The sequence below is a fragment of the Rhincodon typus genome, chromosome 20 (assembly GCF_021869965.1).
Source record: "Rhincodon typus isolate 14 chromosome 20, sRhiTyp1.1, whole genome shotgun sequence".
NCBI classification, from domain to species: domain Eukaryota; kingdom Metazoa; phylum Chordata; class Chondrichthyes; order Orectolobiformes; family Rhincodontidae; genus Rhincodon; species Rhincodon typus.
The window spans coordinates 7,142,286-7,156,548 of NC_063351.1; the positions used below are offsets into that span (position 1 = coordinate 7,142,286).

At 39.2% G+C, this 14,263-nt stretch overlaps 1 protein-coding gene across 1 annotated transcript in view; it reads left to right on the forward strand.

The window, feature by feature from the left end:
• ccdc6b (coiled-coil domain containing 6b) overlaps nt 1-14,251 on the forward strand; it is a 48,139-nt gene extending 33,888 nt beyond the window's left edge. Inside the window, exons 2-6 of the mRNA XM_048608919.1 lie at nt 5,946-6,095; nt 7,051-7,179; nt 10,040-10,143; nt 11,584-11,744; nt 13,356-14,251. Of these exons, the coding sequence (XP_048464876.1) occupies nt 5,946-6,095; nt 7,051-7,179; nt 10,040-10,143; nt 11,584-11,744; nt 13,356-13,522 (711 nt within the window). The 3' untranslated portion in view covers nt 13,523-14,251. The remainder of the gene's footprint in view (nt 1-5,945; nt 6,096-7,050; nt 7,180-10,039; nt 10,144-11,583; nt 11,745-13,355) is intronic.
• Nucleotides 14,252-14,263: the final 12 nt, after the last annotated feature.

Genomic DNA, 14,263 nt, shown 5'->3' on the forward strand with positions numbered 1-14,263 from the left:
GTCTAGGCCCGAAACGTCAGCCTCTCTGCTCCTATGATGCTGCTTGGTCTGCTGTGTTCATCCAGCCCTGCACCTTGTTGTAAAAGTTTTAGGTGGCTTTGATGCCCCAGGCATTGTGTGGAGTATTTTGCATGGTGTAGATGTTTCGTTTGGCAAATATAAGATGCAACACAGTTAAACATGAGGAAGCGGCATGTGTACTTTGTATGTCAAATGCCTTTTATTAATTTTTTTAAAAATGCTAGGTAGTTTCAGGATGCTTTGAAATTTCTAAGGATTTTGTGTCCAAATTTTCCATTTCTGGTATACCTGTCGGTAGTGCTGTGACAAGAGATTTTTTTCAGTATAAAACTGGTCTTGGTACCATGCATTTTGGGAACTTGCTATGTGCACCGATTTAGGTAAGAGTCAGTTATTTATCGGCTCTCACCAGTAACTTGATAAAAAGGAGTCGTATGACTTGCAATAAATACCACTGGACGGAGTGAGTTATTCAGCATATTGTAGGAAAATAGTTGACTTTTGCTGAAACAACTATTAAATATTCATGGAGAAGTTTTTCAATCCTTAGAGCAACGATTGCAAATTCATCAAACACGCAGTCTTCAATTATATTGACCAAGTTCCCAAGATAGCTCTTTGAAAAACGGGTGAGAGAGTTATATCTCAGTTCATCTCCCGCCTTCATATCAATACCATGCCCAAGATGTCTAATTCGTGGAATTAACTTCAAATGTTGAGCTGCAGCATTAAAGATGTGGCTTTCGAAAAAGGTTTGTTGTGGCTGTGTGTTTAATGCTGATACTGTACTAAACGCAATTTATTTAAAATCCAATATTTCTGTTGTAGAAGTAACTGAAACTTCTAATTATGGCAATCCAATTTCATTGAGTCAAGCATTCTTTGGCACAAAAGTAGTGTCCTTGCCCCTGGGTCAGGAAGCCCAGGTTCAAGTCCACCTGCTCCAGTGTTGTCAAGTTGACATCTTGAAGTTGTCGACTGAGACAGTGTAAGTGTCCTTTCTCATGTTTCCATTATTAAGTGCAGACTTCAGTTGTGAGCAACAAACAATTTTCTTTCGAATTACTACAGACATCATCATATAGCAAGCCTTGTAATGAATTCTTGTCAATTGGTAATTGAAGGGAGATTTATAGATGCCTGTGATTTTTGTTATGAGGAAGTGATGTGTGTGTTATTAAGCTGTTTTATTCCAGCTGCATACAGTCGTAGTTATCTCTTTCTGATAGTTATGAATTTAACGGGATGTATTTTCTTAAAGAAAAACATCCCCCCCACCTTCTGCCTTTCTAAATTACATGTTTTTCTGGGAGGGGGTTGTCAATGTTTCTTTAATTTTCTAATTTTCTGTTTAGTTTGCTTTTGAAGGTCAGGCAAAATGTACCCGAACACTTAGAACCTAAGTGAACGTTGCTTTTGGTTGATTTGGAAATGTTGACAATCTTGAAACGCCTTTCTGGTGTGCAATCACAAAAGAGATTTGCTGACCCTTGTTTGAACTATTAATGTTAAGCCTGTATGAATATATGGGTTTAAAACCGTAATCAAATGATCTTAAGACATAGAAGAAGTAGGCTATTCAGCTCATTAGGTCTGCTCTGCCATTCAGTGACATCATGGCTGATCTGATGATCCTCAACTCCACCTTCCTTGCCTTTTCCCCTTTAACGTTTGATTCCCTTACTTATTAAAAACCTGTTAATCACTGCCTTAAACACACTTAATGACTCACCTTAACAGCCCTCTGAGGTAAAGAACTTCAGATGCACTATCCTGAGAGAAGAAATTTCTCCTCCTCTCCATCTTACATGGGTGACCCTTCATTCAGAGATTATCCCTTGGCCAAGGGGAAATAGCCTTTCCATATCTACCCTGTCAAGTCCTCCTAACAATCTTGTATGTTTCAATAATGTCACTTCTAATTCTGCTAAACTCCAGTGAGTACAGGCCCAACCGACTGAGTGCCTCCTCATAAGGCAGCCCCTTTATACTTGGGATAAAATAGTGAACCTTCTCTGGATTGCTTCTGAAACTAGTACACCTTTGCTTAGATAAGGGGATTGCAACTGTTCACAGTATTCCATTTATGATCTGACTAGCGTCTTGTGTAGTTTTAGCAAAATCTCCCTACTTTTATTCTCCATCTTTGAAATAAAAGCCAACATATCATTGGTCTTCCATATTATATGCTGAATTCGTATGCTAGGTTTTTGTGGATGAGTCCCAAATCCCTTTGCTGTGTTGGTTTCTACAATCTTTCTCCATATAATAATATTCAGCTTCTCTCTTATTCCTGCAAAGTGCGTAACTTAACATTTTCCCTGAGTATATTTCCTCTGCTAAGCTTTTGCCCACTTGCTTAACCTGTCTATATCCTTTCTGCAGAGTTTGTCTTCCCCACCATTTGCCTTCCCACCTAATTTGGTGTCTTCTGCAAACATGGTGATAGTGCGTGGACTTTGCTTATCCAAGTCATTAGTATATTTTGTAAGTAATTGTGATCCCAGTGCTAATCTATGTGGCCCTCCACTAGTTACAGGATGCCATCACGAAATGCACCTTATCCCAACTCTGTCATCTATTAGTGAGGCAAACCACTATTGATGCTTAGTGCCTACTACCTACCTAGTCTAATCTGTGGCACTTTATTGTATGCCTTCTGTAAATCCAGATATATTGTATCCACTGCTTCCTCTCTATCTAACTAACTTTTATTTCCTCAAAGAATCTGAATAACTCTTGGGCATGATGCCCCCTTCATGAAGTCAAAATGCTGTGCTATTACTTCTCTTACAGTAGACTAACATTTTTCCAATGTCCCTCTGACTGAAGAAATTCCTCCTCATTTCAGTTCTAAAGGGGTGTCTCTTCGCACTGAGGCTGTGCCCTCAGGTCCTAGTCTGTCCTACTAATGGAAATATCTTCCCCGTGTCCAGTTTATCAACACCTCTCAGTACCCGGTAAGTTTCAATCAGATCACTCCCTCATCCTTCTAAACCTCATCGAGTGCAGACCCAAATTCCTCAACCATTGTTCATTTGACAAGCCCTTCATGCCCCAGATCATTCTTGTGAACCTCCTGTGGACCCCTTCCAACACCAGCACATCTCCCTTTTGATATGGGGCCCAAAACTGCTCTCAATCATCCAAATGTGGTCTGACCGATGCTTTATACAGCTTTAGCAGTACATTGCTGCTCTTGTATTCGAGCCTAACTTGAAATGAATGCTAACATTGCATATGCCTTCCTGACTGCCAACTGAACCTACATGTTAATCTTAAGGGGACCCTGAGTAAGGACTCCCGAGAGCCTTTGTGCTTCAGTTTCCAAAGCCTTTCCCTGTTTAGAAAATAGTCATCGCCTCTACTCTTTCTACCGAAGTGCTAACCTCACACTTGTTGATGAAATAATATTAATTTCAGCAATAGCCAGAATATGCTTCTAAGTCAAATATTGTTTAAACACACAGAATATTCCAGGTATTCTAATGTATGCTTTATTGCCTGTCAAAAGCTGGACATGTGCTCTCTTTCTCTGGAATAGAAATAGTTATTGTAATGTTATAATTTGCAGCGAGATTTTCCTTTTGGTTACTCCTTTTTCTCTGGCATTTTCTTGCTTGCCTCCCTTTCGTCAATCTCTGTCAGGTTTGTTGTTTGCCTACTTTCCAGTTGCACTGTAGCATGTGCTGATAGTTTTGCCCCTGTCTCATTCTGTCCTTTTCCGAAATGGAATGGAATTTGTAAAGGTGTGAGGAGAGAAATGGCAAATATGATCAAAGGAAAGTGCAAGCTAAAATTAAAATAGCAAAGAGGCAAAAATAATTTTTACTTAATGCTTTTCATTCTGAGCACTTTGAAGATATATTCTCTAGAGCTAATTTGCAGATAGCAAGCTCTTGCAGTCAGTAAGATACAGGACCAGTTGATGTACTTTAATGGTATTGGTTGAGGGACGAATGTTGGCCAGGCAACCAGCAAGTTCTTATGGCCTTGATTGAATAGGACTGTGCAATAGTTGCTAGTCACTTTGACAGATAGTTGGGACTTCAATTAAATGTCATGTTGTATAATAGAGACAACTTGGATTACAAGTGCAAAATTCACAATGAAAATAATAGTGGATTGGATTTTCTGGCCGTGTGAGGTCTGTGTAGTCGTGGCTGGGCATTTTGTGCATTGTGTGCAATCTGTAATTCTTTGAATGTACTGACTGGAAAGATGATCAGAATTTAACTTGTTTGCATAACTAGTTATGTAACAGATTGGTTAATTTAAACTTAGGCTGAAAATCTGGGAAACCATGTTGGGTAGTGTTTGAATAAGCAACAGATTCATCCAGAAGCTTGATGGTGTGCTAACTGAAGCAAAACTATCAAAGAAAGCAAATTACAGTTATGCTGAAGGTAAATGTTTTGGCACATGACTGTGGTGCAAATAGTTGTCTTCTGAAGCACAGCGTGATGCTATATTCGTCTTCGTGGACCGAGATGAAAACTAGGTCACTGACTTACTGTGACAAAACACTTGCTTAGAAAATATCAAGTATGGAACAAGTTGATGTTCAGCCCATGAATTTCATTTGATATTCAAACATAAAATTTGACCCACAAAGGATTCATGTCTAACCTGCTCATTCTGTGTTCTTAATATAGTTGTCTTTAAGTCTGAAAGTTGAAAAGTAGTTGGAAGACGATATTAAATGCAAAGGGAAGGCTTGTATTTGTTTGAAAATTTTTTAAAAAGTTATCACATGCCAGGCACTTACTGAGGAAGCCCAGTTGGAAAAAGATGCATAGTCCTGGAGAGCTGTATTTCCTACAAATAGACCAGTGTAATCCAAGAACAACATTAGATCTCTATTTTACTTGCACTGTTGCCTGAGTTAGAATATGGAGTTAAAATCCCCTTCAAACACCTGAATGCTCAATTTGGGCTGAAACTTCAGTGACGTACAGAAACAGTGCTGCACTGTTGCAGATGCTGTCTTTGGAATGAGACGTACAGGATTTGAACTATTTTAAGAGCAGAGGCGTTCTCCTTGTGCCCTGGTCAGCATTTATTTCCTGGTTAGTATCACTGGCAAAATCGATTTTAGGTGGTGATCTGTACAATGTTCCTGCCTTACAACAGTAACGATAGTAACCACCTATGCAAAGCATTGGAACATCCTGAGGTCATGAAAGGTGCAGGCCTTTTCTATTTTGTACGTTAGGTTTACAACTTTAATTCGGTTTTTAAAAAAAGCTTGGATTTACAGACATGCTGTAAAGCAAAACTTAAATCCAGCACTGATGGATGTGAGGTGAATTTCAGGTAGACTGCCAAAAGCTTAGTAAATGAGAGAGGTTTTAATGAATATCTTAAAGGATGTAAGACTGATAGAGATAAGGAAGTTCAGAGTCTAAGCAGCTCAAGGCATGGCAATAAGTGCAGCTTGAATTGGGGATTCTCAATATCAGAATCAGTCGAAGTGCAGATATCACAAATGTCACAGGGCTAGGAGAGATTACAAAGGTAGAAGGGGTGAAACCATAGAGGAATTTGAAGGATGAGAAGTAGAGACAGTGCTTTAGTCGGAACCCATGTAGGTTAGATAGGCTATGACAGGGTGTCTGGGGTGAACAGGACTTGATGCAAGTCCGGATACAGGCAGCAGAGCTTAACCAAACTTTTGGAGGATAGAATGACTAGGCAAATGGTCAAGGATAGCGATCTGACATAGTGGATCTCCTTTGTACCTATGGCAGTCAAGATTCTCTAAGGGTAAAGGTCAACTAAATCAGCTCCAAGTTTAATTGAAATACCCAAAGCCAAAGACTTGAAAATCACCTTGAGGGCAAGAGGTGCTCAGCCATAATCACTTAGCTAAAATTTCCTCAAATAATTCACAAGTTTTTAAATTGTTTATCATTATTCTACAGCAAGCAAGGGCTGAACAGGAAGAAGAGTTCATTAGTAATACATTGTTTAAGAAGATTCAAGCTTTGCAAAAAGAAAAAGAAACATTGGCTGTAAATTATGAGAAGGAAGAAGAATTTCTCACAAATGAGCTCTCCCGCAAACTGATGCAGGTAGGCATATGAATGTTTTAGTGCATCGTGCTTTGGAATAAATTTCTTTTTTTTTTTGTAAATCAAAACTTTCAATAAACTAAAATGATCAAAGTTTTTTTTTGAACTAAATTACTGTGTAGAGTGCACTTAAATAATGTATTTCAGTCACTCTAGAATCAGAACCTTCAAGCATCTTCACCTTAAGCAAAAGAAATTTCTCTTATCCAGTTTTTTAAAAATCAGGTCTGAGTATTTGTGATTAAATCATAGCTTAAACCATGGAGGTGCTTGTATCTCATCTAGTTATGCATGTCCACTTTAATTTTCCAGCAGTAAATACATATTCCTTGACAGAATAAGGCACCAATTGTCAATAATCATATTCTTTCCAGTAGTTTGAAAAGCCTGTTCAGCATCCAGACTGTCCACAGGAGCACGTGCACATCAGAATTTTTGATCGGTTTCCCTTAGGAAACCAGCGTAATGTTGTCTTAACAATGTGTCCAAATCTGTTTTATTACTGAGCTGTTAATTATTGCATACCTCTTCTGCAAAACTGCAGCCTTTGCTGAATCAGGGGAATTGCATCCAGTCTTTGAGTTAGTGTTTCCTCCATTTGTTAGACTAATCATCAGTGCTGTAACTTGCTCCCCTTACTTTCTACCTAATCAATTTCCAATCTGGTTATTCAAATATGTTGAAACCCAGTACCTTTTAGCAATGCAGTCAATTAAGATTGGGTTGCAGAGAAATTGAAGCTGTTACCTTTTTGCTGGCCATTCATTCGTTAAAGCTTTAAATAGCATCAATTTAGCCTTGTGACTCTTTAACCATAGTTCCTCCTGTAAATCTTGGCAGGCAACCCTTTTATGTTTGGCATGTTAGCTTATAACCTGGCTGCTCAATAGTTGCCCATTTTGGAAAAAGTTCATTTATCATTGTTTCCCACTTGCATTGCTCTTTCCTGTTTTAGTTGCAGCATGAAAAGGCTGAACTGGAACAGACACTAGAGCAGGAACAGGAGTTTCAAGTAAACAAATTGATGAAGAAGATCAAAAAGCTGGAGAATGATACTCTTTCCAAACAATTTACACTTGAACAGGTAACCTTTTAAACCCTTTTTAGCATAATAGTTTGTTGTCAGTTTGCGGCTATGATTTCAGATCCTTTTCTGACTTGGGATTTGCAGCTTTGTAAAAACTGCAAATCTGTGCTTTAAGTTTACTGCATGGTAGTGACAGTTGCTTAGGATGGGAGTTTCAGAACCCAATGCTCAGTTCTCCCTGAAGAGCTGTTAGAATTATGCTATCTTTCCCTGTGTCAGCCTTGCAGGATTGTGGCTAGAAAGACCCTTGTAACCAAATTGTCTCCCATTCCAATACCTTCGGCAGTTGCACCCAAAGATTGATTCATAGGCCGAAAACGAGGCTCTTATTACCTCTGTGCTCATGTCCTTACTTTATAAAAACTAATCAGCCTCGCTCCCCTACTTTTTCCTTGTTGACCTGCAAATTTTTCTTTTGTACAGGCCGGAAGTTCAGTGAATGTAGTAACTGATCTAGCTTCTGGCTGTTCGATTTCATGTCTGAAATACCAGCTGAGGTTCCATTGTGCCTGCAGGGGTGCTGAGAGAAGCACTGTTTTGCTTGTTTAATTGGTTGTTGCAGTGTGTCCTTGAGCTCAAGTTCAAACTCTAATTCTATAGCAGAGCCAGTTAGTCTCCCTACTCTTGTGTTCCTGCAATGGAACACTGGAAATTCTCCTCCCTAAGAGGATGAATAAGTAGCTATGTCCCACACCTGCATCCCGGAGGACTGACACAAAAGTACTGTTTTCCAATTAAGCAATCTTTCGCTGTTGTGCCAACCTTTTCTACTCCTTGACCAATCGCTGACCACAAAAACCTTTAACATTGTCCAGGGAGGAAGACTTTAGGACTTAAGAAGCAGCAGTAGCTTGTATTAACATAGCTGATTTTAACCTGGTTAAAATATCCACAGTGGCCAATAGGAATATTATTGAAAACGTTTGACGCCAAGCTAACTTTGGTCAGGGTCGTAGGTTTTAAGATATGTCTTTGAGGAAAATGTGGAAGAGATGGTTTTAAAACGGAGACAACAAGGACCAAATCCGTGCTGGGTAACCAGGTCCTGCTGGGCATCGGGACACCGTCAGCAGAGTTTTAGATGAGCTTAAAACAGGAGAGGCCCATAAGGAGTGCATTGAAGTGGTCAAGTCTAGAGGTAATAAAAGCACAGATGAATCAAAGGCAGAGTTGGGTGGTGTTATGGAAGTGGAAACAAGTGCGTTTTGATATCTGATCAGAAGCTCATCTGCATCAAGTAAAGGATGATGATGGATACAGCACCTTTGGAAAAAGAATTGAGTAATATTTGAAGTCTGTTATGATGCTCCTTTGGAACTTAGATATAGAAAGCTGGAGTTACTTAACATCTGAAAGGAAAAGGTTTGTTGGTAAAGCATCAAGTGAGATGAAGAATTAAATGGAACTAGGGACCAGGATAACTTTGAGAAAACGTGAAGCTGATGAAGAGAGAGAGAGACTGTGTGTGATGGCAATGAGTGTGAATTTCAACATGCGGAGAGAACTGCGTAAGGAGCTTTGCATGTCTAAGCTGCATGTAATCCAGGGTGAATTCACAGCACAATGGATGGATCTTCAGTTAGCATCCATGTGGGTAAGACGAAGCTGGAGACAGTTACTGGGGATGGAGATGTGGCTGTGAAAGCAAGTATTGGTAAAGACTTTAGTAAACACTAGGAGGGAAATGCAAAGCTTTGAAGGAAGCGAGCTGAAGATTAAAATAAAAATCCCATTAGCGTGAAGAGCAGAACCTCTTGAAGGCGGGGCATGCCTGGAAGAGAAGTGGCAGCAACCCAAACATCAAATGTATGTGTCAAATCTGGCCCCAAGGTTGTGAATAGTATGCTTCAACTTTATCATTTGCTCGGGAGGCAGACGTATGAACTAGGGAATGGAGATTTGCAGTGGGAATCAAAGGCAGTTGCTTTGATATTAATATTTAGTTGGAGGATATTTGTACTTGTGCAAAGTACAAATGTGAGAGCAGCCTGACAATTTGGAAATGGAGATGTGGCTGTGAAAGCCAGTATTGGTAAAGACTTTAGTAAACACTAGGAGGGAAATGCAAAGCATTGAAGGAAGCGAGCTGAAGATTAAAATAAAAATCCCATTAGCGAGAAGAGCAGAACCTCTTGAAGGCGGGGCATGCCTGGAAGAGAAGTGGCAGCAATCCACTTGCATTGTGGTGAGTTTCAACCAGGTGTTATCACTATATGTGTGAAAACTGATGCCGTCTCAAACAACCAACTTCAAGTCACAACATAATTCCAATCTAAATTGCAGCATTCACAGTACCTTCCTTAGTTGAAAGGGTTTGGAACACTGGAAATTCTTCTCACTCCCCAGTAACAAGTTAGTTGGGAGAGAAGAGCGAATTTCTTCCAGCTTGGAGTTGAAAGAGTTCAGATGTGCCATTGTTAAACCAAAATGTTTTGGCTTTTGCTGTCAGTCATAATGAATGGGTAAGGTTAGGTATCTGCAAGGATGCTTAACCAAGATAATGAATGTAGGGATAGAAATTAAAACTTTTGCCACACAAAGGTTAACATTACATTGGCTACTGGACATTGGGATGTCCTGTCTCTCAATTTATTTGACCAACAATATCCTTTTTTTTTAACTGCCCATGGTAGCGCGCTCTCCCATGATTTTTCATGTGCAGTATATAATAAAGAATGTTTGGGGCATGTGGGCGTTGGGAGGTGAGAAATTAGGTGGTCTTCAAAAGATTTGGGTAGAATATACTGTTTTTTTGTATACTTCCTCTTGACATTGTTATTGTATGAATTTATCATGTTGATAGTTCGCATTTCACTAAGAGTAAAATATTTATTTAAAGTCTTTCATTTTATCGTAGCTGAGACGTGAAAAAATTGACCTTGAAAATACTTTGGAACAAGAACAAGAAGCATTAGTAAATCGATTGTGGAAGCGGATGGACAAACTGGAAGCAGAGAAGCGGTAAGTTTCTTGACTCTAACTGCTCAACTTGTTTTAACTGTGTGTATTCTGTTCCTTCCACTAGCTCAATAGTAAGCTGATCAAGCCAAAACTAGATTGTTCCAGATGGTAATAGAGTGGAGCTATTACCAGACCCATGGTGATAACTAATGCTGTCATATATTTGCAGAAGTAGTTTTGGGTGGTCAGAGAGATTTATTTATCCTTCTCCTCCCACCCACCCCTCCCAAAAAAATACAGAATTTTGAAAACCGTTATCCTTCGTTTTGAAAGACAAGAAATGAAGAAAGGTTGATTACTTCGTGGGGTTGTCTTACATGCAAATATATATGCTTCCTCTGCAACTTAACCTGATCCCTGTGGGAAGATGAGACAAAAACAGAAACTGTTAGAGACACCTAGCAGGTCTGGCAGCATCTGCGGGAGACAAAGCAGAGTTATTGCTTTGGGTCCAGTGACTCCTTTTCAGACCGGCTTTCAGTTTTGAGTCACTGGGCCTGAAATGTTCACTCTGCCTTCTCTCCACAGATGCAGCCAGACCTGCTGAGTTTCTCCAACAATTTCTGTATTTGGTTCGGATTTCCAGCATCTGCAGTTCTTTGGGTTTTTTTTATAAACTCCATGGGAAGGTGTTGCTTGGGAAGGATGAGGGCCAGGTTAGTGCTGATTAATTCGCAACAATTTCAGGTCCAAGTAAACTGTCAAATTGATATAGGTTGCGGAAGCTTTATGCAGGGTCTGATGACCACGTGATCACCACTGCAGTGACATTACATTTTCAAATGTTTCGTGATATTTTCAACGAGCTAGGAGGACTAGCTGTATTATTGCCATTCTGTTAATCCAGCATCTCAGTTAATATATTGGGGCCCTGGTTTCAAATCCTGCCACGGCAGATGGTGGAATTTGAATTGAATAAAAAAAATTGGAATTAAGAATCTACTGATAACCATGAAATCATTGTTGATTGTCATATAAACCCATCTGGTTCTAATTCCTTTCAGGGAAGGAAATCTGCCATCCTCACTTAGGCTGGCCTACATGTGACTTCACACCCACAGCAAACTGGTTAACTCAGCTGCCCTCTGGGCAGTTAGGGATGGGTGATAAATACTGGTCTGGCCAGTGACACCCTCATCTTGTGAACAAGTTTTAAAAAAATGCCTCGCTTTGAAGAATCTTACAAGGTGGACAGTCTCCTCTCAGATGTTAGGCATATTTTGTTGGATGTTGCAGTCATTTGAGTATTATTAATTTTAAGCAAAGTTGTCTCGATCATGTGTATCTTGTCCATGAAAATCTGCCTACCTGATTTGTCTTTTTCTGAGAAAAAATACTTTAATTAATACATTACATTAAAGAAAACTTGATTTAATATATTTTAGAATAAAAATCTGTTGTTTTGTTGTGGCTTAATTTCTAAGTATTTCTTAATTTTAGTATTTTACAGGAGAAACTAGATCAGCCTGTGTCGGCTCCACCATCTCCAAGGGACATTTCCATGGAAATAGACTCGCCAGAAAACATGATGCGACATATCAGATTTTTGAAAAATGAGGTAGAGAGGCTAAAGAAACAACTCCGAGCTGCCCAGTTGCAGCGTAAGTTCTACCTTAAGTTGAAATGTCATGATTGACGTAGAAAGAAACTACCTGTTTCTGTTGCTGTCAAGTGATACTTTAAAATCGATTTAGCCAATAATGAAATCTTGTACTTTTTGTTAAACTGTGTCTCACTGATATAGAAGGAAGAATGTGTTTTCAGGAATTGGCTGGTGCAGAACCTTGGTTAGCCCCCTTCACATACTGGATTCAAAGTCATTTCAGCCATTGTTCCTATGTCACATAGGTCTTGTAGCATAAACCTGCCACTAACTTAACAGTATCTCTCGAGTCATAATGATCTGGGAAAAGTGTTCTTTGGTTGGGGCTGTCACTAAATTGAAAGAGTTTCTTACTCTAGGCTAATTGTTTGCCTTATTAATACTCGATGTTAGCACTAGGGTGCGTGAAATGACATTTGTCCCATTCATTTGAGCACAAAACCTGAATAGAGTGAAATTTTGGTGCAGTTTTAAATTCATTAATTCCCCTGCCCTATGTTAGTTGAATATTAACACAAATCCAGCCCCTTGGTGGGTTCTAAAGAATGAAGATCCGTTTGAATTGTGGGTGGTGGCGTGGTATTGTGTCTGGACTGGCAATCCAGAGATCCTGATCAATGCTCTGCGAATATGAGTTTGAATCCATTGCAAATAGTGAAATTTGAATTCAGTTAATAAATCTGGAATTAATACCTCGTCAAATGGCGATCATGTACCCATTGTCAGTTGTCTGGTTCATTAATATCGTTTTGGGATTCTACATGGGATTCTAGATCCACAGCGTTGCGGTTCACTCTTAGCTGCTCTCTGAAATGACCCAGTAAGCTAAAGTTGAATAGCAATTGAGGATGGGTGACAAATGCAGATCTTGTCCAACAATGCCCATATTCCACTAAATAATAGAGAAAAAATACTTTAATTAATACATTTCATGTAGTACCAGCAAAAAGCTAGAGAATGGAATGGAATTGGAATTGATTTGCCCAGTTAGAACTAACATTATCACTCGTACGGGTGGAAATGGCAGCCTTCTTTGTTTTCCAAAGTTCCTTCAATGCATCAGCCATTGATTTTATTCTTCAGTGATCTGAATCTCTGATCTTTTTGTCAGCATAGCTGATTCAGTTCAAGTCCATAAGGACTCCTGAGAAAGGTGCTCTTTTCTCATTTCGGAAGAATCTCTTACTGAGGTGACGCTGACCAGTGCTACATCAACTTGGTGTTACAGGAAATTGCTGTGTGCATGCATAGCAGCAGCTGTAGTTCCTATTCACAGTTCTGCTTCAAACCAACACCTTTTATGTCTTTGAACTTGATATTTTGTTAATTTGTTATGTGCCTTTATTGCAATTTATCAATTTTTTTTGTACTGATGTTCTTGAGTAATTTTCACATGGTTTCTGTATTGTGCAGTGGATCTCTAAATCTCTCACTTGCCTGCACCTCTGAATTAGCAGTTTCAGTTTTCACGTGCATGATTTTCTCTTGACTCTCTGTTTTCGTTCTGACAGTTTTGCAATTAGTTTGGGATGTTATGCCGACCTATTTTGCTTTTCTCAGTTGCAAACCTTGTGCAACCTTCAGCTGATACTAACTTCAAAATTTACAGATACGGAGAAAATGGCACAGTATTTAGAAGAAGAACGTCACATGAGGGAAGAGAATCTGAGGCTCCAGCGAAAACTACAAAGAGAAATGGAAAGGAGAGAGGCCCTTTGCAGACAGTTGTCAGAAAGCGAGTCTAGCTTAGAAATGGATGATGAAAGGTTTGTGTGATGGATGGTGCTTCTATTGAGATTTCTTTTTTATTAAAGTTAACATGCAATGGGACAACAAAAACAAAAATTCCTGGTCAATTTTAATTTGATTTTTAAACCGCATGTGTTGCAGTTGAAGCAGGGAACTTCCTGGTCTGCCTGGCTGAATCTACACTGATAAGTGCTTTTGCAACCTATGCAATCCTAGAGCTATTGGAACTTTTCATTGAAAGGGAAAAGATGTTAAAATGATTTTAATCATGTTGACATGTCTAAATTTTAGATGTAAATGTGCTTGTTATACTGCAGAAACAGAATGAGACACTAAAGCCCTTCAGTAAATGAATTACTTTTGAAGTGCTAACATTGTGGGCGGAAACAAAGGTTCAAAATTAGCAAGCCTTGAGTACAAATGCAGACTGAATTAAATTTCCTCCTCCCTGCATCATATATGGCAGTCTTCCTCCAAAATTTATTTCATGTAAGAGCTGCATAAATGAATGGCTGAACACCGCCTTGGATTTATAGAGAAGTAGACTGAGATGATCAAATGACCACAGGATTCGCTGATTCTTTTGCTGGTTCAGTGACAGGTGTTTTAGGGATGCATAGCCAAAGGGATCACTTGGTTGCATCATTGCTATGTAATATTTATGCAAGATATCCTTGATTTTATTAACGGGTGATTTGAGATAACAAACTTTCAATAAGACATGAGCCTATTCTGGTTTTGCACATTGTAGCAAAAAGTTCAATCTAT